A 24,927-nucleotide genomic window follows, 5' to 3' on the forward strand; every position below is an offset into this window, starting at 1 on the left:
TAAATAGACTAAACAGAAAATAAACTGTGTACATACTTGCTAGGTTCTAGAAATGTTTTCTTGTGATCATGTGAAGGGGTTGTTTGGGGTTTTTTAACACTTAAGAAAAGAAAATTACACTTTTAATGTAAAGCCTGTCTTAAGCCTAAAGAATCAGTAGAACTAAAAGCCTAATTTTAGTCCATGGCAATGCTGAAGTGCTTTGTTAGTTAGTATTTCAGTAAAATAGTCAGTAGCTAGGCAGCAGTAAGCAATACATAATTTCTGTTGCTTGTGACCTGTTTATGGTTTATAACTGGTTTATTGTCAAAATGCTTAAGAATATTTCTGTCCGACGTGCTGAGTAAAAATGGCTTATATTGTTGTGTATAGTCATAAAAGAAATGAATTAATTTATTCAATTAAGTTAATCTAAAATCGAGCCATAAACAAATAAACTTAAGTCATAAAATAAATCCACTTTATATCTATTTTTCAAACAGAACCTCAGAACAGAATACCCGGCACACTCATTGTCAGCTTTAACCAGACGCTTAGTATATATTATTGTATTTAGTCACATCATGGCAAAAGAAGGAATTCTTTCTACCAAGAGAATGAAAAGTTGTAGGGTCTTTTCCTTCCACACCATGGGGAGATAGCCTGTGTTCTCACTGGCTTTCTGAAATCCTAGGCTAAAAGGCTAAATTGAGGCACAATGTGACTTTTGACTAAAAAGTAAGAAATTAAGTGGGGCTAATGGTATGATTTTGCAAGCAATACATGGAGCGTTCATATTATTTTATATGAGAGTTAAGTCATTATAGTTCCATATATGTTAACTTGGCCATATACTCAATTCTTGTCTCTTAAGCATGTTATGGTGCTTTAAAACAAACCATCAAAATAAGCTGACAAGGCTTGGCGTGGCCAGTTAACTTCGAAGCACCAGAACAAAGGACCTGTAAATTACTGTTCTGGCAAAATTGCAGCTTTATGAAATAGGAATGCTTGTGACATACATGGAGGGTATCTTTGGTTTTGCTATTTCATTTTTAAATTTCAAGGCTTCTCACTTTTGCACGTACAGAACTGTCTAGTGTTTACCTATTACTGGTAATGTGAAGATAGAGCAAAGTTTTTTTTTTTTACTTGCACCTGGCATCTTTTTATTTGTGTGTTTGATTTTCCTTCTTCCACAAGTTTCTAAATGCATATTCTTCTGCAGGACAAAGAAGATGTTCCAGTAGAAATGTCCAATGGAGAACCTGGGTGCCATTACTTTGAACAGCTCTGCTACAATGATATGTGGCTTAAGGTTGGGGACTGTGTCTTCATAAAATCACATGGGTTAGTGCGACCTCGAGTAGGACGGTAGGTGCAACTTCTTTATTTGCAGTTTATATCTATAAAAAGAAATTGGACAAAAGATGGGTTTGTTGCAAAAAGTATAAAAGAGGATGGGAAAAAAATATCTTCTGAATGAAGTTAAATGTTACAAATCTTAACAGATTGAGGTCAAAGTTTAGCCACTAATAAAAAGGTGATACAGTGGTACAATTGGAATAGGCTGTTCTTTGTACTCATTTTGTGCTGACAGTCTTCCTGAACAACCTAGTGTGTTCAGCTGTCTGATTTGCAAGGGATGGCCTTTCATTTATGTCAGTGGTTTGGTTTTCTTTCCAGAATTGAAAAGATGTGGGTGCGAGATGGAGCTGCGTATTTCTTTGGTCCAATCTTTATACATCCTGAAGAAACTGAACATGAACCAACTAAAATGTTCTACAAGAAGGAAGTATTTTTGAGTAACTTGGAGGAGACCTGTCCGATGACTTGCATTTTGGGTAGTTATTAACAACTTTAAATCCAATGGACACTCTTTTCCTACACATTCTGAAGTGATTTATAGCTATGTGTAGGCTTGATTCCAAGTTTTATTTTTTTTCATATTGAGTGGGGGAGGAGAGGTTAATCAGTCCATTTCTAATATGCATTCCTGTCTTTGGGACCTGTAGAGAGAATTTTCACTGTAAGAAAGCTTTCTTATAGTAAGAGGATTACATGTGTGATATCAAAGTGAACGTTGTCTACAGCCAGAGAACAGAAAACTCTGTTATTCTCAGTTATTAATGTAATTATTCCAGTATGTGTTACCTGGAAGTTATCCCAGAAGGAGGTTGAAATTTGGTTTGTTGCTTAAGATGATGACTATGTACTTAATTTTGTAGTTATGATACTGTACTGAATATAGCTGACTAGTGATCACGGGGTTTTGTTATCTTGCAGGTTTTCGTGTTCTTTACAAAAATCCAAAAGCTACATTAAGTTTGTGTAGGTTTCTCGTGAGTGATGTTATTGAATAGGGATATTGATTGCTGTATTTTCCATAGTTGCACCAAATACTGGGAAACTTCTGACTTATGTCAGGCAAAAACTTGAGTTTCCACACTTTTTGTGAAATGTCTGGAAGCGTGGCTGCCTTCTTACCCAGCTCTTTCATTTCTGCAGGAAAGTGTGTAGTTCTGTCGTTCAAAGACTTCCTCTCCTGCAGACCAACAGAAATCTCTGAAAACGATGTTTTTCTTTGTGAGAGCCGCTACAATGAAAGCGACAAACAAATGAAGAAATTTAAAGGGCTGAAGAGGTTTTCACTCTCTGCAAAAGTTGTAGATGACGAAATATACTATTTTAGGTAAAAATGTGATGGGAATGAGGGTGTCACCTGAGCACACTGTATTGTGGTGGACTGACTGACTGGCTGCTGAGCCCCCACCCAGCCATTTGCTTACTCCCCTCAGGGGGATGGGGGAGAGAAGGGAAAAAGGAGGAGAAACTCCTGGGTCAAGAGAAAGATGGTTTAATAAGTGCAGCAAAGCTGCACATGCAAAAAAAGCAACATAAGGAATTAGTTCACCACTTTCCATCAGCAGGCAGATGTTTAGCCATTTCCGGGGAAGCAGGACCTTGACATGTGGAATGCTTACTTGGAAAGACAAACACCGTAACCCTGAATGTCCCCCCCTTCCTCCTCCTTTCCCCCAGCTTTTATTGCTGAGCATGACGTCATACGGTATGGAATATCCCTGGTCAGTTTGGCTGAACTGTCCCGGTTGTCTCCTCTCCCAGTTTATTGCCCATGCCCAGCCTGCTTGCTGCGGGGGCAGAGTGGCAAAAAGAAAAGGCCCTGACAATGTGCTAACACAGTTCAACATTGATGTGTTACTAACACTGTTGTGGTCACAGATCCAAAACACAGCACCATACGGGCTACTGTGCAGAAAATTAACTCCATCCCAGCCAGACCCTGTACATATATAAAAGTCATAGTTGTAGGAGAAGATCAATTTTGACTAATCACACTTCTGGGAAGGAGACCAGGTAACATCAGTCTTTTCATGGTCTTAATACCAGTGGATATTTTCATTTTCTTCTGACTTTAGGAAAAGTTGTTACGTTATCAGACTGGTAAATTCTCTTGGATATCATTAAAATAACTTAAGTCCCCATTATGTGTTACAAATAGCTTTCCAGTTGTTGAACACTGATATTAATTAAAGTACTAAGTTCTAACTTAATGTAAAATCTAAGGAAGATGTGGTGTTAACTGCCTTCTGTTGCAGAAATGAAAGTATTTGTTGCATTGAAATCCCCTTCTAACTGATGAAAAATACGATTTTTTTTAAAAAATTCCTTCTAGCAAGTGACTGAAATGAAATACTGGCCATAGACACTGAGTGATTTCTGCTCCTTGTTCTGGAAGGAAGCACAGGCACATCCTGAGTCACCATTGTTTCCATATTGATCAATAATAAAGGAAAAAAAATTTGGTTTATCTTCAAAAACTTATGCTGTCTCTTGTAAAGTGTGAGTGTATTCTCATCTGCTTTTTGTCTTCCTCCACCTTTCAGAAAACCCATAGTTCCTCAGAAGGAACCATCTCCACTACTGGAAAAGAAGATTCAGCAGCTAGAAGCAAAATTTGCTGAGTTGGAAGGAGGCGATGAGGACATGGAAGAGATGGGAGAAGAGGAAGGTGATATGACGGAAACACCTTCTATGCCTCAGCTTCAGACTCCGTTAGCTAGTGAATTGGATATAATGCCTTATACTCCACCACAGGTAAGGACCTTCCTTGAGAAACCTTTAAACCTTTATATTCCGCATTCTTTCCCCAACCCAAATAAACAAACAGTAACATTTTATCATATACACAGAATAGATTTATACTTCAGTTTGAGTTTATGGAATTACACAGAGCAGTTTTGGCATATCCAATATGATATCAAGGTGATAATATTAAAGTCCATTAAAATATTTTTAAAACAAATCATTCAGTTGAGGAAAATCTAGGGTACGTTTTTGTGTCATATGTTAGTGTTATTTCTGATTAGTAGGTTTTCTATGACCTACTTTGTTCAGAAATACCAGTTCCGTACATTAAATGTAATGTTGGAATGTAAGGGTTTAGTTGTAATTTTCAATTTAACTAATGCCCATTTGTAAGCTCTTCCTTAAATTTTGAAAAAAATCTAGCATTTGGGTGTTACAGGTTTGCTACATTTTTAGAAAATGCTGTGCATCATCCTCAAAGGAGAAAAAAATACCACTTTTTTAGTATTGAGTTACCATTCTTACTTGGAAATAAGAACTTGTTAAAAAAGAACTGGATGTCCTAGAAGCTTTAGTATTAATTTTCTGATAAATGAATATGAAGTGAAAGAAGAATTGTGTGGTTATATGCTGCTTCAATGCAGCGTGAATTATTGCTGCTGTTCAAATGGGGGGGACTTTAGATCCCCTTCCCTCTCATGCTGTGTTACTTACACAAGCTCTGGTATTTATGTAACTGAGTCTTGAAGCAGGGTGAGGAACTGCTTCATCTGGAAACTGACCAAATAAAGAAAGTTTGTTTGCCACTAATTTTTGAACCCTTTATCAGTCTATCTCATTGCCACATCCAAGGTAATGCCAGCATTAAAGAGGCGGTGGGAATGACCTGCTGGGACCAGGAGGGAGTTTCAGACACTTTTGTAACCAGCTATATGGATTTCTGCTGCATTACATTCAACCTCATTGGTAGCTGGAAGAAAGAATGTGACCCCTGGATAGAAATAACTGTCTTTGGATGTCACGAAAGAGAGATGAAATTGAAAGCTTGGTTTGATTCTGACTTTTTGTCATGTGGGCAGACCATGAAATGCGTTTTCCTGTGCAAGGTTGCATTGCTGCTCTCGTTTTAACATGCTGAATTTTTGTAAGTATTGTGAAAACTCTTGCAGAGTATTACAAATAGAAAGCATGTTACGTGTATTAGCCAACTAATATAACCATTTAGGAAGGGGAGGGTAACTTTTTATAAATCAAAATATCGTCATTGTTAAGCATGGCAGCTGCTGAAAGCAGTTTAAATAGGGATTATTAGATGTTAAAGATGTTCACAAACTGCCTGCTGCAGCATTCACTGTCTTTTGATCTCCTTTGCTTTCCGTCTTTCTACATAGCTGTGTTTTGCTCAGGTTCCCTTAAGAAGTTTTATTTAAATACTGATATATAATATCTCTTTGAAGCCAGGTTGATAGCTGCCCTGGCAGATTCCTCACACAGGTGATTTGGAAAGAAGAGGCAAATTGTGTCTGAGAGCTGGCATTCAGAGCACAATTTAACTCTAGTGGAGAGATAACTTAACATACAGCACAGACATAAACATTCGTCTTCGGATAATCTGTTCTATTTATATCCCAAGTGAAATGTGTCTTTTTAAACAGAGCTCCTAGGTAAAAGGCATGTGTTTGCTTCATCTTCTCTTAAACGTATAGAATTTTATTTAACAACTGTTAAACCCCAGAACTTTTAAACTTTTTTTTTCTCCTGATAAAGAAACTCTTACTACATCTAAGGATAAAAGGACTCAAGACAAATTAATATGTGGTATTGTGGGGCCTGACAAATACATGGATGATGCTCTCCTGCTGCACTTTGCTGTGAATTGAGTCGAACCTACAAAAGAAAAAGACGTGCAACTTCCTTTTTTTGATTAAGCAATATGGCTGAGAAAAGGGATGAAGGGGGGTCCTGGTTTGTTTCTTCTCTAAACACATCTAAAACGGAGTATGCAGTATCTAACTCAAATGGAAAAGATTCTGTTCATTTAGAATTGGTTGTATATATAAAAGACCAGAGAATACAAGAACGGAATTCAGAATTCTTACAGTTTCTCAAAGTCCTATTTGCCCTTCCAAACTGATGGGTAGGCTTTTACATTAGATTACTGTTACTGAAAATGTTGCAAGCACTATAAAGGCAAAACCAGCTGATAAACTTGCAGCTAAGTGCAGATGTGTAAGAGGCCGAATACATAATTACTTTTCCTGTTTCTGACTTGAGAAATCTCCGTCTGCCAATGTGGGCTTGCCTGAGAAGCCAGGATGAGTTGTACGTGCCCTGTGTGTCATCCCAGAACCTGCATGGAGTTCTCTTCACTTCCTCCATCTTAGAGACATACCTAGAAGACTTTCTCCCCAAAAGACAAGTATTGTCTTTGGGTTCATATTGAAAACATTAAGGGTGGGTTGCCATTTGGAAATTAATCCAGTGAAGTTTGGAGTAACATACAAGTATACCTCAGTTTATCCAGTGCCTGGCTTAAATTGACGAGAAAGATATATATATATTTTTTGTAAGCATCTTACTACCACTGGAGCTTTGTTTTTAGCTGAGAGAAGACCGCTGAACTTCAGGGTCAAAGTGATAATTAGAAGAAGTTAGTAACGTGACCAGAATGTCAAGATAGCAAGAAAAGTTGCATGTATTTTTCTTTCCTTTTTTTCCTCAACAGGTATTTGGAATCAATTACAGTTTTCAAGATGTTATAAATTTGTGTTTGGCATATGAGAAGGGCGTTTTGAGGGTTTTGGTATATAGGTGGAAGGTGCCTTCAAATACAGGTGGAAGGAGCCTTCAAAAAGGGAGTTCCAGCTGTAGGATCTAAGTGATTGTAATTGTGGTATCTAATAGGTTAGATAAATAAATAAAAAGACAAATGCAGTGGTATCTAATAGGTTGAAGTTTTTGATGACTTAAGACATCAAGGAGCTCTCAACAGGAGCATCCACAGTGGGAAAAGCAAAGGAACAGAATTTTTGTTACCTATCAACATAAGAATTGTGATGTGAACCCGCTGTGTAGGTAAATGGTGATTAGCAAAACAGAGCTTTGGGTTTTTCATGGAGAAATGGCAGCTTGTGTAATCAAGGTGAACACTAGAGAGAAGGGAAGGTCTGGCAGGCAAAACCGAGAGTGTTTTGGGATGTGAAGAGGAAGATGGAGCCAGGGAGGGTGGGGGTTGCAAAGGCCGAGGAGGAAATAAGGAAGCGTTTCCCTGAAATGTGCAATAATGAAAAAAATGTTTTACTCAACTTGTGTTGACAATATTTCTGAATAGCACAATGGGTGAAATCTGTAACATAACACAATTATTTTTTTTCTGTTTTGGCCTTCCAAGTAGTCACTTATTTGCTACTCAGCCTTTCTTAATCCTCTTGTTCCGCTTGGAATGGTTTTAGTTGATAGTGGGCATTCTATGTTGTCTTACTGAGAATTTTTTGAAGCCTCAGTTATAAAGGTGGCATTACATGTGGGTGGGTTGAAAAGCATCAAAACATTGTGATTTTTCCCCCCGCCCCGTGTACTTCTCATAAGTGTTTGTGTGTGCTCTTGTCATGCATCAGTAGATGCAGTCTGTCTTTAGGAGCTGTAAGGTTGGATGGTCCTTGTGGGACTAGGTTCAAGAAAAATACAGGAATGTTGTAAAATACTGTTTCTTACAGCTTTGAATTTTGTATGTCAAGAAGCTTCTCTTTTTTACACTTGTGGTCATAACTGCTTTTTCTCACAGTCCACTCCCAAGTCTGTTAAGGGCAGCACCAAGAAGGAGGGATCAAAAAGGAAGATCAACATGAGTGGGTACATCTTATTTAGCAGCGAGATGAGAGCTGTGATTAAAGCTCAGCACCCAGACTACTCCTTTGGAGAGCTCAGCAGGCTTGTAGGAACTGAATGGAGAAACTTGGAAGCAACAAAGAAAGCAGAATATGAAGGTAAATAAAAACTAAGATGCTAAACTCTTTTCTGCTTTTTTTTCTTTCTCAACACATTCATTACTGTTACTCAGATGACAGGTTTAATAAAAGAAGATATTTATGTTTGTATTCTGGACGTACCTTAAAGAGAAGTTCATATTGAGAGATGACTGAAGAGGAGCAAAGAGCATGTTTAAGTTATGTAGTACACAACTGATAATTTAAATGTCTTTGCCGCGAATAACCAAATGAACAAAGATCAAGAAAAATGGGGACAAATTAGAAGTAAAGGGCCATGAAGCCCCTGGGCTGGAAGTCAGTTGGAAAAATTGGTTTATGAAAGTTTCTTTAAACGAGGACTGGGGGGAATTTTGGACAAGAAGCTCTTCAGAGCTGTAGCAGCAGGTAAGAAGGCTTACAGCGCAGCGGGAAAAAGTTCTTTCGATTAGCAGTACGTAGAGTCCTAAAAAGCTTTGATAGAATGAAATCAAGGATACAGAATCTGTTACGATACTGTAAATATGACCTGTTCTTCAGTGTCAATATTAATTAGCTGTTGTAACTGATTTTGTTGAGACATTTCATATCCTGAAGTAAGCCTAGGAATATTTCATAGGCATGAGACCCCCTTCCCCCTTCCCCCTTCCCCCTTCCCCCTTCCCCCTTCCCCCTTCCCCCTTCCCCCTTCCCCCTTCCCCCTTCCCCCTTCCCCCTTCCCCCTTCCCCCTTCCCCCTTCCCCCTTCCCCCTTCCCCCTTCCCCCTTCCCCCTTCCCCCTTCCCCCTTCCCCCTTCCCCCTTCCCCCTTCCCCCTTCCCCCTTCCCCCTTCCCCCTTCCCCCTTCCCCCTTCCCCCTTCCCCCTTCCCCCTTCCCCCCTGATGTTGGTCATTGTGTTTCAACTTGATTTGATTAAATTAAAACACAATTGATCCTTAACAGCAGGCGCTTACCCAACCCAAATACACTGGCTTAACATCCATAGTTAGTACTAGTTAATAATGTATCAATGCTTCCAATATTAAACCCATTTTTTTTAAAGCAATTGTTGCAGTTTGATTGGAAGACAGTGCTACTTTGGATAGGAGAATTTCAACACCCTGGAAAGTTATTGCCCAATTAAGTTATACCTTTGTTTTTTCTAAAAATGAGATTCGATAGGTTTTCTGCATACTCATAACTTAAAGGCTGCTTTGATCTTCAAACTAGAGAATTGCATGCTGTCACTTTCCACTCTCAGCCGCCTCAATCCTTTCTGAATTTGCAGTAGTACCTCTTTGCAGTTCTGGAGGGTAATATAGCACCACTTGGCTATGTGCAAGTTTCCTTTGCAAGTGCTGTGAAGAGGAATGGTAATGTTCTTTCTTTGTGAAATTACTATGGCCTTACTTTTTTCCTGTTGTAGTTTCCTTTTACACCCTTCTAGGTGAACATGGTATCTTTTTATTGACAGACCCCTCCTTACAGCCTAGTTCTTAAGCAGTAGGATGGCTAGCATGTCATCGCTTCCTAGCTTAGAGCAGCTTGACGTCTTGCACTTCTGCAGGAAGACACAGCTGTAATGTAGCGGTAGCGACAGTGTCTGTCCGCTGTGTTAATGATTGCCTCTGCACTTCCATTTTAATCCTGTTTCTCAAATTTTCCAAAGCTTTTGCGTTTTGGGTTGCAGTTTCTCTGGCTTGGTGTCTGCCCAGAACTAGACTTACTTTTATTTGATTTTGAGGGATTGGGATGGGGTTACAAAGCGTCCAAACTGTGTTTGCTTAGCATGTGTGAAAGGAAAGAAGCTCCTGTCCTTCCACTGTGGCAAGTCAAAATTCATGTGCTCTCTAGTGTGGACGTGCAGCAGGAAGCAGGGAACAGGCACGTTTGACACCTCAGTGAAAAAGTGCCTTCCCACATTCTTGTGAAAACGAGTTTGCATTTTAGATCCATTTTGACCCACTGAAAATTTCATTTGGTGTATGTGCAGGATAATAGTTGTTTCTTCAGCAATAGCTGGGCAAAGAACAGGCTGCGTTGTGCGTGGCTAACTGCACTGTGAAAACTCCTCAAAATAAAATAAAAATAATGCATGGGATTGGAGTAAAGGCCTGTTTTAAGGAAAAGCTCTGTTCCAAGCAGAATGTCTCTTTCGTCTCTCTTGAGATGTATTGGAAATGTTGTTTGAATGATCTCAAGTCTTGGCCTAAACGATTTGGGTTTAGTATTGAGTATTATGTGAATGCTCAAGGCTTAACTTTTAGATACCTGCTACAGTTCCCTTTGGCAGTGGTGTTTCATCTGTTAGTTCCGTGGCAGTTCACGGCATGGGCAGAGGCTAGGTAAAACTCAAGTGCTGTCCTACATCAGGTCCTTCTTCAAAGCTCAGCACTCTGAAGTCTGATAAAGCTGGATGCTGAACAGTAATTTCTCATTCATCAGAGTGTCTCCAGAACTTTTGCTTTTGTCTGACGATTTTTTTATAGCTGGCCGGAAGCAGGTGAGAGTCAGAACAGCTGCTTCATCTTGTCCCCAGATGCTTGCTCTGCTCTTAAAGAGGAAAATTATCATTTTTCTACTTCAGGATCTACCTTTAAGTGTCTTGTGTATTTTGTGCTCGATCACATGTAAGTTACCTGTAGTACATTTAGGAGTTTCTGTGCGTCGTCATCTCTTTCCAAAATGACAAGAAGGAAGGAAATGCCTTTGGAAATGAAACTGGTCTTTCAGTGTATGGAAGTAGTGCTAGAAGCTGCACAAACAGGTTCTACAGGTGACAAATGTGTGATAGACATTTGAAGTCATACACTAGAGAAAACGAGTAACATTGGCAGGATGCATAACTTAATCTCTTTGATGAACTTCTTCTTAGCCTTTGTTTGACAGAGGACCTTGATTGCTGTTTTGGTGGCAGTTTTCATCTTTCACCAACTGCAAGAGAACTTCTAGCCCTGCATTCACTGTTATTAAAATTGCTGGAGATGTATGCTGCATTCATTTATTCTTTGTCGTTCCTCATTGCATCAGTCAGATACAATGTTCAGAGTAAACAAATCAGCAACTTGCATGCCCCAACGCACCTTGAGTAGGCATTCAGTATATCTCCTTGTTTTGTTTGCTTGGGTTTTGGTTTGTTTTTTTCTTCTTCCCATGACCCTTTGCCCTTCCCTTAATATAAAATTGTCCTCTGGTCAGATTCCCCTGCAGTAGATCTTTTGTTCTTGCAGTCACAGTGAGAAACTTGATTGAGATAATGACCAGATTCATCGTACAAAGGACACACATGACCTCCAGTGAGCAGCACAATGTGAGTTAGACATCTTCAGAAAAAAAAAAAAAAAAAGAAAAGAAAAGAAAAAAGAAAAAAAAATAACTCAAAGGGGGCCAAATGGGGAAAATGACAGAAAGAGGCAGAGAAAAATCTTTTTGGTTCATCAAACTGCTGCTTGTTATGTTCCAAACACTAAGGACCTCTCTACACTAGGGAAACTTTGCAAATGCTTCCCAACTTTGCCACCACTTTTCAGCTGCATCAGTAGTAAAAATACCTGGGGAGCCCAAGAATGAACGGGCCACCGGCTGGCACTGCTATCTGCTATTTGCGTCTTACTTTAGGGCACGTCTGGTAGACATGGTGCTTAGAATTCCCGCAGCAGCTGGTAGCGGATCTGCGTGATTGCTGCCGGCCTTGGCTGCAACTGGTTTAGCTGAGCCAGTGGTGTCAACAGAGGGAACGTTTTGCCATGTTTTCCTAGTGCGGACTGAGCCTAATGCTGGACTGCTGCTTCATGTTGGTAACACTGGTGTTATTATCAAATTTGTTCTTTGACTTTTAAAATTTTTATTTTATTATTTATTTTTATTTTTATTTTTATTTTTTTTTTAGAAAGAGATAAAACTTTGTGGAATATTTTTCATGAAAGGTTCTCTAAAAGTCTTAGCTGCAGCCACATGAAATCAAATCATATACTGTATAAAAAGATTCATCTGTTCTACTTTATATTTGACTAAACTATGCCAGTGTTTGACTAGTCCTTTTTAATGAACAGATAATATTTTGAAATTCTGGGTTACAAAACAGAACTGAAAATCTAAAATACTTTTACAGAGCGGGCAGCTAAAGTTGCTGAGCAGCAGGAGAGAGAGCGAGCAGCACAGCAGCAGAATTCCTCCCCCCGGGCAGGCACTCCTGTCGGGGCTCTTATGGGGGTGGTGCCGCCACCAACACCAATGGGAATGCTCAATCAGCAGTTGACACCCGTTGCAGGTAAAACGTAGGAGCTATGACCATTTTTTCCTCATCCACTATATCAACCCCCTTCATAACTCTGAACACTCTCTTGGGTCACTTTGTTCTTACAGAAGAAAAAGCTCAGCCTCTTCAGTCTTTCTTCATTATATACATAACGCCAGCGGTAGCCTGGTAGTCCCACGTTACTTGCTCCAGTAGTGAGTAGCCTGTTGCAAATGCAGGGAAGAAGGGTCCTCCTTGTGCGGTAGTCCTGTTCTGTGTGTGCAGTCGTGTTTATTCATTCTGCTTTGCAGAGTTCATATTTAGCCCTGCTGTGGCAGGAGAAAAGCAAGCTAAATACTCTTCTAGTGCATGCAACATCAGTGGAAGTGTAAAGTAGGAGCCGATTTTTATTATTATTTTTTATTTATTTATTGTCAGGAAGGTAAGAGGCAAACAGAATCCAAACTAGATTTTAAATCCAAGCAAAAGCTTTACAGAATTGCCAATTAGACACCAGTAAGCAGAGCAGGCTAGGATCTAGAGCCGTTGCAGAAACAAATAGGAGATGCCAACACTGCCAGTTTTATGAGGTGATTTTTCAGAATAGAGCTGAGCTCGGAGGACTCTTCCACGAGGTTCCTGTTGTTTGGTGTGTGGTTATTACCAGTTGTAATCTGTCTTGAGTTCATAGAGGGTATGCTCGGAGTAAGTATTTTCAGGATCAGATCTGAAGACGATGTAGATTCCACTGGAGATTCTTGTATGGGAATCAGCCATACATCGGTGAGAAAATGAATTAGCTATGACCTGATAGGTTGTTTTCCTTCCCCCTTTTCTAATTAAAAAAATCAGATTACTTCAGTCAAGGTCAAAATAGTGCTGAGTAGGTAAAAATGAGTATTTGGAGGGCTTTTGTTTTGAGTTTTGGGGTTTTTTTTACCTTAAGGCATTCCAATTATTCCATTTATTCTTTTGTCATTTTTCTTTTTCTTTTCCGTCTCACAGGCTGTGGCCATATTTAAAGCTGAAGCCTGAGGCATTTTTCATCATGGTCTCTAAATCCCTTTTCAGTAAATAGGCTGCATGGATGTTTAAATCGAAGGCACATTCCTTACTTGGTTCATGGTCTTCAGATTACAAAGCATTTGTTTACACTGAGTTGTGTTTTTCTTTTGTTCTTTTCACTTTGTTCTGGATAATTTTCCTCTGAACTGTTTGCAGTTGGTATGTGTCTGTGTGTGTGTACACATCTGTGCATATATTAAGAAAAAGGGATAAAAAAAAGTCTCCAATGCTGTTCTCTTTTGTGAGTAATCTACTTCAATCTAGAGTGTGTAGAAATGTCATCCTCTTGTGGTTGTGTTTTCTTGGTTTGATTCTTGGTTTTTTGGCATTGAGTCAGTTTTCTAATTTTTTGGAGGCAGGTGTTGATGGGCAGTAATACTTACTATTAACACTTTCTTAAAACTTTTCCAAAAATGTGCATTCTGCAAACTACACGTGCTCACTTCCTGTGGCAGCCTCCTCAAAAGCCAAGCTGTATTTAAGACCATCATCTTATTTGAGCAGTTAGACATTCAAGTCTCTTCACTTTGGCATTGTGAAATACTTCCTTAAAGTAGATGATCGAGTGGATCTTTTTACACTCTTTCTGTTTTTGTGGCCCATTTGAAAAACACAGTCTTTCATCTTTTGGTTTCCGCAAGTCTGACTTAGAGGTATCTTATTCTGTTGAGACCTCTTTTACATCCTCCTCCATCATTTCATTGCTCTTCTCTAGTTCAGAGAACTTCTCCATCACGGAAGTTCATGGAACTTCTTTATGGCCCATGGGTCCAAAAAGTCTGGATGCCTTCTGAGATGCATTTATCTTAGCATGCAGCACTCTAGGTACTTGCAAATTTATGCATTAGGAAAGTTTATTTAGTCTTACATTGTTATAATAATAAAATGAGAGAACAAGTAATTTGACTTCATAAATCACATCTGTGGGAGCTGGAGATAGTTTGCCCATGTTTACTAGTTTAAAATCAAAGTGGTAACTCATATATGGGGTGTGAAAGTGGCTGCTCTTATAACCTTGTGATGAGCTACAGGAACTGACTACTCACGGAGATTTGACAATAACTATTAACGCAGCCAGTTGTTGAATGAGTATTTTATTTGGAAACGTAGAAATGAGCTTTCATGATTGATAAATATGGGTTTGTTTCATTGGAGCTTTTTTTGTTTGTTTGTTTTAAAGCTTCAAAAGTGTATGTAAATACATTGAAGATGTGGTTACAGTTCGGGGTGCGCTGGAAGTACCGGGCGGTGGCTACAGTGAAAGCCCCTTATGCTAGGGATGCTTTTGTTATTTTTCTTCTCTTACTTTTTCCATTAGAAATATGGATTTCACTCTGTTAATAAAGAGGTACAGATGAGCTTCCAGGTATTTGCAATAGGTACCTAAGACCTATTTAGTAAATGTCAATCTAGGTGTCCTGTGGAAACTGAAGATTTGAGGGAGATCACTTCTTTGTTTTTCTCGTCGTTTCCTGCATATAAGGCTTTTGGAATTTCAGGTTTCTTACCTTTGTAACCCTTCCTGAGGAACTGACAAATTTAGCTTTTATTTTGGAGCTGGTTGATCTGTTTCGATCCTGAGCTTCTGACAGCTTTGTTTCCAGTCAGAACTGATATGAGTTTTTGGCCAATCTTATTCCAGAAATCCCCGTTCTCAGAGCTTGTTTTATGACTTACTGGGAGTGTGGCATAACTCAGTAGGTGGTTTCTTGGGACCTGCTATAGATGCCCCAGCAATCTTGCATTTCTAGGCTTATCTCATCTCTCTAGACCTGCTTCTGTCCTCTGCCATCTTTCCGTTGTCTTTCCAGCCCCTTTCCTTGGTTACCTAACAACACATCCATTCAAATCAAAAAGCCTAGAAAACGGGTGAAGGACAAGCGTGTTACGTTTCAGGACCTGATAAACATAGCGCAGCTATATCCTGTAGTATCACCTCATGGGTAGCAGCAAACCTGAGCCAAAACCGGAATAAGCTCTAAATTGTCTTCCCTCACGTGCAGAAAACTAAATTTGTGAGCAGCACAATACCATCTTTGTCATATCATTGATTTTCTTATAAAGACATCTCAAAGACACTGACAGTGAAAAATCTGTGAGGGACTGCAGGTGCTCTTTGTAAGTCCTTTTACTTTGGTTTAGTGCCGTGAGTGTCAGCTACTGCAGCCCAGCACATCCAGTGCTGTCGGGTTTAAAATTTGAATTACTTTCTTAGCTCACACTGGAGATAATTGAATAAAAATCACCCGTCACTGCTGTTAGTTTTAAGTATGTGAATGCTGTAGGGCTTGTGCGTGTTAATTTTGCATATGCACTGCAGAACAATGTACAGGGTTTTGGTTTTGTTCCAGTTGGCTTTGCTCTCTGAGCTAGCCCACGTAGCAGGGCTGTACGTGAAGCTTGTGTAGTTAGTGTTGTGTTTGTAATCTGTATGCAGATGGCAGAGCTTTAAGCTGTATTAAAATTGCTTGTGTTAGTAACATTTAATTGTGGCTGAATTTATTCCTTGTGTTAACATATCTGAATATTCAGCATTTATTGCCCCATGAGAAACATATAAATACACTAAATACTAATTCATCAGAAGTATAGTGTTTCATATTTATAACTTTATTTTTAATTTTTGTTTATTTTGCAAGATACTAATTGTAGTATCGTCTTGCTGTACTAAAGGTGCTTTTTTTTTTTTTTGTGGATAGTGCATGTCTACATGATTGTGTAGATCATATTGCATGTTATTGATGCATGTTTGAAATTTGTTGTGTCCTTCAAGGCATGATAAGTGGCTATCCACCGGTGCTGCCACCTTTGCAGGGCCCAGTTGATGGCATTGTTAGCATGGGCAGCATGCAGCCACTTCACCCAGGGGTGCCCCCACCCCACCAACTTCCGCCAGGTATGCCAGGCATCCCAGGCATCCCACCACCCGGTAAGAATGTCATCCTCATTCGCTCTTACTTCATTTTCATGTACTTGGCGTTTAACCAGTTGTTACAGAAATTATCTGCAGCTTGTTTTGGTCATAGCTTTTGTTTCTGAACATTGCAGGTTTGTGTAGCTGCAGCACACACGATGCACTGCTGAATGTATGAGGTATATGCAAGATGCTGACAGAACAGCATGTTCAGTAAACCAGCAGGGAACGGTTACTGGAGAAATGCAGTGCTGTTCCAGCAGTGGTTCTGCTCCAGCCAAAAAACATGACAATTGTGCTTGAGTTTCAGAGGTCTGAAAAGCTGAAATCAGCCTACTCATATCCTTATGTCATTTGAACAGCATCCTTTCACTCTTCCTTTTCTTATTTAAAGTGGGCTTATAAATGAAATTTATTGCTCTCATTCCTTACCAAACACTTTTTTTCAATATGTTAATATTAATCAGTAGCCAGACTGAACTTAAATGAACCTGGTCATGTAAGACCCCTTGGCCATTGGGGCACTGATGTGTGTCATTATAAAATAACGTTCAGATTAAACCTTGTTGATACAACAGCAACTGGAAACGTGTGGGGGTAAGGTGAACTCAGTGTACTGTTGGCCAAATTTTGAATTGATTTTTGAGAGCATGTCTACTACACGTTTGCTATTTTTTTGCCATGCTTTCCATGAAAAGTGAGGCTGAATGAAACATAAACATTTTTTCAGTGTTAATGCCATTAATGTGCCCTCTTTATGGGGAAGAATTTTCATCTGCCTCTGACCCTGTTTTCTGCTGATCCTTTCAGTTTTTACCTCTGATAACTCCTGTGCCTATTTAAAAGATGTGCATCCCATATGTTCAGCAGTTAAACAAGCTGTGGACGGAAGTGGTCTCATTTGCCTCCCCCTACCCCACTTGCAACTGTGTTTATTGGAAACGCTATTAAGATTTTCATCTGTATGTAAATTGTTTTGGGTTGTGGTGGGGGTTTTTTTTGTTTGCTTGTTGTATTTTTAAAGTCCAGCAGTATTAGGTGTGCAGCTTGCAGCTTCGCAGGTGTGTAAGATTTGTCATAATGTCACACAGAGCAAGTAGGAAAACAGCTGTGTGTCTGTGAGCCTGGCTCCGACTCACCAAGGCAGTGACATTCAGCACATACCAGCCAATACAAATGTTTGGGAGGTGAATCCAGGACAATGCATTTCTTTGAGGAGATTTTCCCACTAGAGAAGTGGGCTGTTATGGATGGTGTTTAAAACTGCGAGGATGTGGATTAGGGGAAAAATAATGCCTGGGAATGCAGAACCACACGTGAAGTGGTGCTAAATTGAGCAGGGTGGGCTAGGGGTGAAGCCATGCTCTGATGCTGGAAAGGTGAGGGTGCCCTCATCCAGACCTCCTCACTTTGTACCAAAACCAAAATCTGCCATATTCCACAACCTATAATCGTCAGTGTTTTTGCCAACTTCTGTCTTGCTGTTAGTACAGATGCATTTAAAATGGGGCTGTGATGAAATGGAAAATGCATTTGAAATATGCTTTAGTGAGCAAAATGCAGTAGCACGTCTTTTCATCACTGATACAGAAATCTGCATGCAAATTAAACCCTCAGGAAAAGCACAGTTAGTTTGCAGCTTTTCCAGTGAATGAATATGAGAAGTGGCATAAACAGAAAGAAAAGCAGCAGCTCACATAACTTTCATTTTTTCACACCAAAGCATCTGTATGTAAAATATCAGGAACTGCGTGACTCTCATTTAGATTTGTAACTTATTGTATATAACACTGACATGGGTGTTTTCTGCTGCACTCTGTACAATAGGGAAAAGTCTCAATATGTTTGAGAAAATCTAGCAGGTTTTATTTTTTTGAAATGTGTTTAAAATATTCATCAGTCTTTTGTATAAGACTATTTAAGCTTAACCTACAAATTGAGTTTCATATTAGTGAGATCTAACAGAGCTTGTGCAATGGCTTTGATTTTCTCCAGATGTGAATGCATTTTATAAAACTGAACACAAGGAAATGTTAAATGTTGCTAAAGCAAATCAGCATTTCCTTTCTTAAAGGATTCCAGGAAGATCCTGTCAAGCTAAAGATGTGTGTTATAAATTAAAAGATTTAGTTAGGCAATTGCTAAGTAACGTGGAAAAAAAACCAACCTGAAAACCAAAAATTATTCACTTTGCATTTCTTTAATTAAATTAATTCAACAGGCCACTTATCAATGCTTGGTGGTTGTCATGTTGGGGGGTTTTGTTGGTTTTTTTTGGGTTTGTTTTTTTTTTCATTCAGAAATTTCTAAAGTGTTTTTTTTTTATTGGGGGAGTGGGGGGTATTTGAATGTCGTACGTCTGCTTAAAGTGAGCAATGATATCAAAGTATAACTTCTTACTGTAGAAGACCAAAGAGGTATTTGTCACTGCTCTGGAATAAGACTAATTATTTTATATTTTGGAATATAGGTGTTATAGGCCAAAATGTGTCCCCCATGGTAGGCACTCCAGCACCTGGAGCAAGTCCTTTTGGACAGCAGGTGAGTCATTTTTGCATTATTTATGAGGCTCTAAGGCTCTGAATTAGCATTTGAACCACATCTCAGTGAAAGCATGTCGGGATGGACATAGCCTTTCCCAGGCAGAACACAAACCATATGTACACCAATGTATTTAGAACCAGTTAATATCTTATGCTAAGAGTGTATGTCTGTATTTGTTGGTCAAATTGTTATTAGAGGAATTAATGAGGTTCTGTCCAGTGGGATAACCTGTGCAGTATAAGCAAGACAGTGTTTTGTTTCCTTTTCCTTCTACTAAACTGAGTCATTTCAACACAGTGTTAAACTGCTGATAATTTAGGTTTTGCATGCTTTGGTGATGCAGAGAGGATGCTGTTTGCTTTCTCAGCTGTTGATGGGTGGGTAAAAACTCCCTTGTTGTTTACTCCCGTATTTCACAAACTGATGAAGCAAATGTTTATTGGCAGTTCATAATTTGTGAGTTTGGATAACAATGATGACCAGATGTTCCTTCTCAGTGATAGATGCAGAGGAAGTGTTCAGTACATTTCCAATTTTGTTGACTAAATTTTTGCATCATAAAGAGAAATGTGATTTTTTACTAGAGGGTGTAAAGAAAACCAGAAGTTGAGTGAGAAAGTAGTAAAGTGTATATGTCATGGCATCGAGTTATTCCAGACCACAGGATATCTGTGCTAAGAGTTCTCAGTACTGCTACTTAATCACAGTGATGGGAATTCTTCTGTGTGACTGTGATTTTATGGGTTTTTGTGGCCTGCCTGCAATTTTTGCCTGACAGTAATTAGCATTTATTCTGTGCAAGTATCCCAGACAGCCAAGGATCAGGGTCAATTTGGATTAGAAGTTTTAGAGATAAACCCTGCACTTTACAGACCACACAGTTTCTGATCAAATTAGAGAAAGCATGAAAGAAAAAGGAGGCAAAAGGAGTAATTTAGGTTAAGAGGAGAGAGGAAAAATGGTTGGTAATTAGAGCATCTTTACATAGATTATGAACAGTGTTGTCTGCTAGATACGAGTGGTTTGTTTGCACTTTCTCTGTGCATCTCGGTGACCCCAATGGATAGCCCTGGCTGAAGTGAATGTTTTGCAGGGATGTTTCATAATGCCTTTGCTCATAAACCTCTTTTGAAGCTCCGTTGTGCAAGGGTGACCTGATGCACAGATGCAAAGCAGCTACCCTGCAGTTCCCCCAGATGTGACCTGTCCGTTGCTTTGTCATTGCAGATGGGAATCCTTGGCCCGCCGGGACAGCAGGCACCCCCTCCGTATCCCGGCCAGAGCCCAGCAAGTCAGCCGGTTATGCAGCAGCCCACAACTCCCATGTTCGTCTCCCCTCCACCAAAGACACAGAGGCTTCTTCATTCTGAAGCCTACCTGAAATATATTGAGGGGCTTAGTGCTGAATCAAATAGTATTAGCAAGTGGGACCAGACCCTTGCAGGTAAGGCTTTTGATACAGTGGGATTTTTCCAGACAGAACACACTTCTTTGTAACCCTTAATATTTTTTGCTTTTCTAGAAAATGCTGAATAAGTCTGCTTACTTAATAAAATGTACACGCGCAAGTAATTGTTAGAAACAGACTAGGAGTATATATGTTATCAGCAGGCTAATTCCATCGATGCGTAAATCCAAGAATCGTATGTGCTAAATTACTAGGGTAAAAGTTGTACCGTAGAATTATATTTGCCTTTTTCTAGAGAAATTGTGGTGAATATCAAAGCCAGTAGATAACAAGACCATTTCTTGACCTTCTAGCACGAAGACGAGATGTCCACTTATCAAAAGAACAAGAGAGCCGACTCCCTTCACACTGGTTGAAAAGTAAAGGGGCTCATAGCACAATGGCCGATGCATTATGGCGTCTGCGAGACTTGATGCTACGAGACACCCTTAACATCCGTCAGGCATACAACATAGAAAATGTTTAGTCGCATAATTGCTTCTTTCTTTGATACCGGCATATAAGGAGTTTTGTGGAACAATAGCTGTTTTAGTTACTGGGTGGGAAGAGATAATCAACAATAATTTGTATTGCATTTTACTGTACATTGCAAGACCATTTTTATATAAGGACACTTTTAATAAGCATATTTCACTTTTTGTTATATTAAGTTGACTTTATCAAATACACGGATTTTTGCATATGTTTCCTTTGTTTGAAAGGCAATTTCATAATTGGTTAAGTGTAGTCAAGGATTCATCTTTCTTATACTTTGTTGCTGAGAATCTGATGCCATTGTTTTTATATAAAAGAAGAAAAAAAGAAAAAGTTCAGATTGATACAGTGGAATATGAAATTAGTCGTAGTTTACATCTTAGAAGGATGTGTGTACATGTGCTTGTGTGTGCTAGCCACTTCTGGCAGAAATCTCTCTTGGATGTGAACAGGGAGGATCTCTTAAAAGAAGCTGAAGGTAAGCTGTGATTGACACTAGGGAAAATGACATTTCAAGTCGATACCAAGGCAGCTGAGTGGGCCACAGCAATCGTGGAAGTACTAGTGTGGATGGGACGAGGGTGTCTTGACTGCTGATGTTGTCCAGTCCTGTCCAGTTATTTAATTGTGTAGCCAGGGCCATTGTGATCCTAAATTAGTAACAGAATACATGTGCTGGCATGCCCTTAGAAGGTGAAATGTTTCATGTACCATGGCCTGCTTTGGGGGTTCTGCGATGTCCCCAACACCGAGCAGTGGGAGGGGGAAGTTTCCTCCCTAAGCAATTCTGTCTGCATGTGGAAAAGGCATGCAGAACTTCAAACCAGTTCAGGTCTTGGAAGGTAAGTTAGAGGAGAAGGGAGTTGGTGTAGTTTTCTTAGTGAAGTAACATGATGTTTTTAAATTCACACATATTCTGTTAATGGTTGGGTATCGTAAGACATTTTTGTATGCTTTCTTTTAGTGTATTGATTCACCTTAAAGTTTAGCAATGCAAAATTTGAGAAAAATTTTGACATTTAAATGTATGGTATGTATGAGTTCAGCATACAGAGTACATTGGAGAAATAGAATTTCTGCATTGCAGTCTTCAGAGGGTTTGGGGGGTTTCTTTTTCTTTTTTTTTTTTTCCTTTTTTGGTTTTTTTTTTGTTTGTTTGTTTGTTTGGGGGTTTTTTTGCTATGTAAGGTAGGTATAGACTCTTGCCAAATTTCAGGGTTGTGGCTGCATTCTGCTAAAGACTTGCCTGTCCTCCTAACTAACCAACCTTTTGGACCGCAGAGTTGTTTCTTTAAAGGTAAATCCTTTCATGTATTTAATTTTAGAAAAATAATTAATACTTTTAGATTGCATCAAGTAACTGAGAAAGCTATGTTAAGTTGAAAAAATCGTTGGCAGGAGTGTGGTCGTTGCAACTCAGTCCAAAAGAACTGATTTACTGGTACACATCATCTTACTGTTAGAGATGTTCATCATGTGGAAATGGTTTTTAAAGTCTTAATAGTACAGAACCTTTTCATTTCAGTGTATTTGGCAGAGGGTTAAATATTTTCCTTCAAATACTGGATACGTTGGATTTTGTTTTGCTGATGTAATTAATACTGATGAGGGAAGTGACATGTGCAAGTATAAACTGTTATTTAATTTTATTGGCTAATTCCTCTCCCTCTCCTATTGCAATCCTCCAGTCATTGCACAGAAACCCATGTAATTACAAGTAGGCACTTAAGGACAGTTTAAGTCAAATGTGCAATGGATATGAAGAAAATGGAGCTAAGCAACATATAGGGAAATTACGATTTTGGACTGTACAAGTAGCACACCTGCGGTACAGAAATTCCTTACTGGCCTTTGTAAATGATCAGTTTTATTTGATGAAGTAGAAACTGAATAGTCTTAAACTACCCCCATATATACAGTGTCATCTTAAAATGTGTTCAAATTGCCAGAGGCTTTGCAATTTTTAGCCACAAAGATGGGACGCTGAAGTGAATCAGGCAGCAAACCCTAGTTTTTGAGTATTTGGAACTATCATGGATTGTACTAATACACCACCAGATTCTCCTACTTCTCAGCATGAACAAAAATTACACCAAAGAACCTGGGATGGACTTTAGTTAAGTTATTGTTTTATTTATTTTCTTTTGAGGACTGGATGGGACTCCCTTTGGAGCCTGTATAACTCAGATGTTTAATTTATCTGAAGGTCAGTGATGAGCAGACTTGCAGCACTGGCTCTCTCCTGCCTGAGCAGCTGAAGCCCTACTTACACTGCTCTTCTCGGCCCAGGAGCAAGAGATTGGAAGTGCAAACAAAACCTGGGTCCTCCCGCAAGGCAGTGCAGAGCACTACCACTAAGCCACTGGGCTGGCCCTAATCAATTATTGTAAGCTTTGTTTATTTATTTTAAAATCATGTCTCTATATTGGAGGCATTTCAGTCAATTGCAGTGAAATTTAGGATATAATGGCTACAGTCTAGAATTCAAAACCAGCAAAAGAAACTGTTTTCCGACTCTGGTTAAAAAAAAAAAAAAAAAAAAAAAGAAAAAAAAAAAAGAAGAAAAGAAGACGTATCTGTCTGTCTCTCTCTCTTTGTGGGTGTTTGAACCCCTCATTTGTTTTCCACTGCCATTCATTGTACTGGCGTAAAGAAAACTTTCATATTAAACTAAAAAGTATGTATGGGAGATGGTTGGCTTCTGTGAGAGTGGAAAATAGTTTAATCTAGGACCGGTATTTTCATAAACCAGTTGGAGATGACTAATAATTATTTGTTTTCTTCTTCAGTCCTTCCCTTCCATGAGAAAATTTACTGTTTGTGTAAAAATTCAAAACGTTGATGTTGGTGACTTTTTTTTCAGTGTATGTTTTCGGACCTGGTTAATCCATGCTTGGCTTTTCATTAGCTCTTGTACTCCTGAAGGTTAAGCTGCTAACCAGGTTTATAACATGTATGTACCATCACTTTGTTTACCTGAGTCTTTTTAATTTGAATAAAAATAGTTTGCAAAGTGTTTTGGATTAACCAGGTTTGAGTGTCCCATCAAGACTCTTGTTAGGATTTTATTTCAAGTAATTCTGGCTGTTGCTGATCCAAGTTTTCTCAAGTCCATGGTACGTGCATGCTTGTGTGTGAGTAAAGAATTCTTTTTATATTGTCCTGTGTATTGCAAGTTGTGCCTGGAAGGTGATAAGAACAGTGTTGCTGAAAAATATGGTTGCAAATTGAGCCATAAGGAGTATGAACAGTAAACCTTGAAAAACATGTGACGCATTGGGAACAAGCTGAGTGGATATGATAAGATTGAGCCAGTCCCAGGTGCCCGCACATAAATTGCTTTGAAAATAAATAGCAAGCCTTTATTTAATACTGGAAGCTAACCTGGTTCAGGACTCTCTTTTATGTAGCTGTGTAATAAAGGAAATTAGACCAGTAATACGGAAAAAGCATCTTTTATACAATAAAATTAGAAACCAGGATAGAAATTTTAATACCACAGTCTGCATGAAAAATTAAGTTATAGCAACCTCTCAAGGGGCCTCTGACATAAAATTTACAAAGAGCTATTTAAACAACCAGAACAGATAGCATTATATTTAATTAACACGCATTCATGTCTTTGACCTGGGGGATAAATGCTGCCTCTCACGCAGGCTGCCAGCTTTACAGACCTTCCACCTTTCTAAAATTTGATGGTGCAGTTGCACAGAGGAGATTTAATTCTAATCCTCCTCCACATCTTGTTGGCTCAGTCTGAGATACTGAGGATCATTTACAGAAGTTTGAAGCCCCCCTCTTGGCTGCAAATGCACTAAATAGGAGTGGTGTTTCAAAAAGGCTGGGTACTGAACGTCATGTAACAAATGGGATCTGATTAATTGATAACGTGACATTTTCTGATTAATAAACTAAACCTCATATTCCTTTTGCTTACTGCATTTTCCAGCAAGTCTAATTCGACTGTCATACAAAGAAATAAAACGACAGCTGCTGCAATGCAGTAGGATCTGGTGATCCTGGGTAGATTCCCAGTCTCTGTCAGGCCTCGGAGACGTGGTGGTCTCCCACGGTTGGTCTTCCCTGTGCCAAGAGGGATCAGAAATCCAGTGCAGAAGTCTGGCCGTGCAGATTATCATCTGTTAAAGGAGGCAGCGTAGGAGAGACAGGAAAAGAAACAGAGGAGAATGTGC

At 39.2% G+C, this 24,927-nt stretch overlaps 1 protein-coding gene across 13 annotated transcripts in view; it reads left to right on the plus strand.

The window, feature by feature from the left end:
• Positions 1–23,750, plus strand: part of PBRM1 (polybromo 1) — a 68,810-nt gene extending 45,060 nt beyond the window's left edge. For 6 of the 13 annotated variants that reach the window (XM_080386294.1, XM_080386295.1, XM_080386296.1 and 3 more), the window contains 9 exons: positions 1,208–1,353; positions 1,666–1,823; positions 2,488–2,671; positions 3,888–4,098; positions 7,874–8,075; positions 16,108–16,263; positions 18,719–18,789; positions 20,020–20,236; positions 20,554–23,750. In XM_080386294.1, the coding sequence (XP_080242420.1) occupies positions 1,208–1,353; positions 1,666–1,823; positions 2,488–2,671; positions 3,888–4,098; positions 7,874–8,075; positions 16,108–16,263; positions 18,719–18,789; positions 20,020–20,236; positions 20,554–20,726 (1,518 nt within the window). In that variant the 3' untranslated portion in view covers positions 20,727–23,750. Of the gene's footprint in view, positions 1–1,207; positions 1,354–1,665; positions 1,824–2,487; positions 2,672–3,887; positions 4,099–4,918; positions 5,234–7,873; positions 8,076–12,143; positions 16,078–16,107; positions 16,264–18,718; positions 18,790–20,019; positions 20,237–20,553 lie in introns of those variants that run through there. The other 7 variants (XM_080386298.1, XM_080386292.1, XM_080386299.1 and 4 more) reach the window with 5 other exon arrangements.
• The last annotated feature ends 1,177 nt before the right edge of the window (positions 23,751–24,927 follow it).

Source organism: Falco punctatus (genome assembly GCF_963210335.1).
Source record: "Falco punctatus genome assembly, chromosome: 4".
In the NCBI taxonomy this organism is placed as follows: Eukaryota; Metazoa; Chordata; class Aves; order Falconiformes; family Falconidae; genus Falco; species Falco punctatus.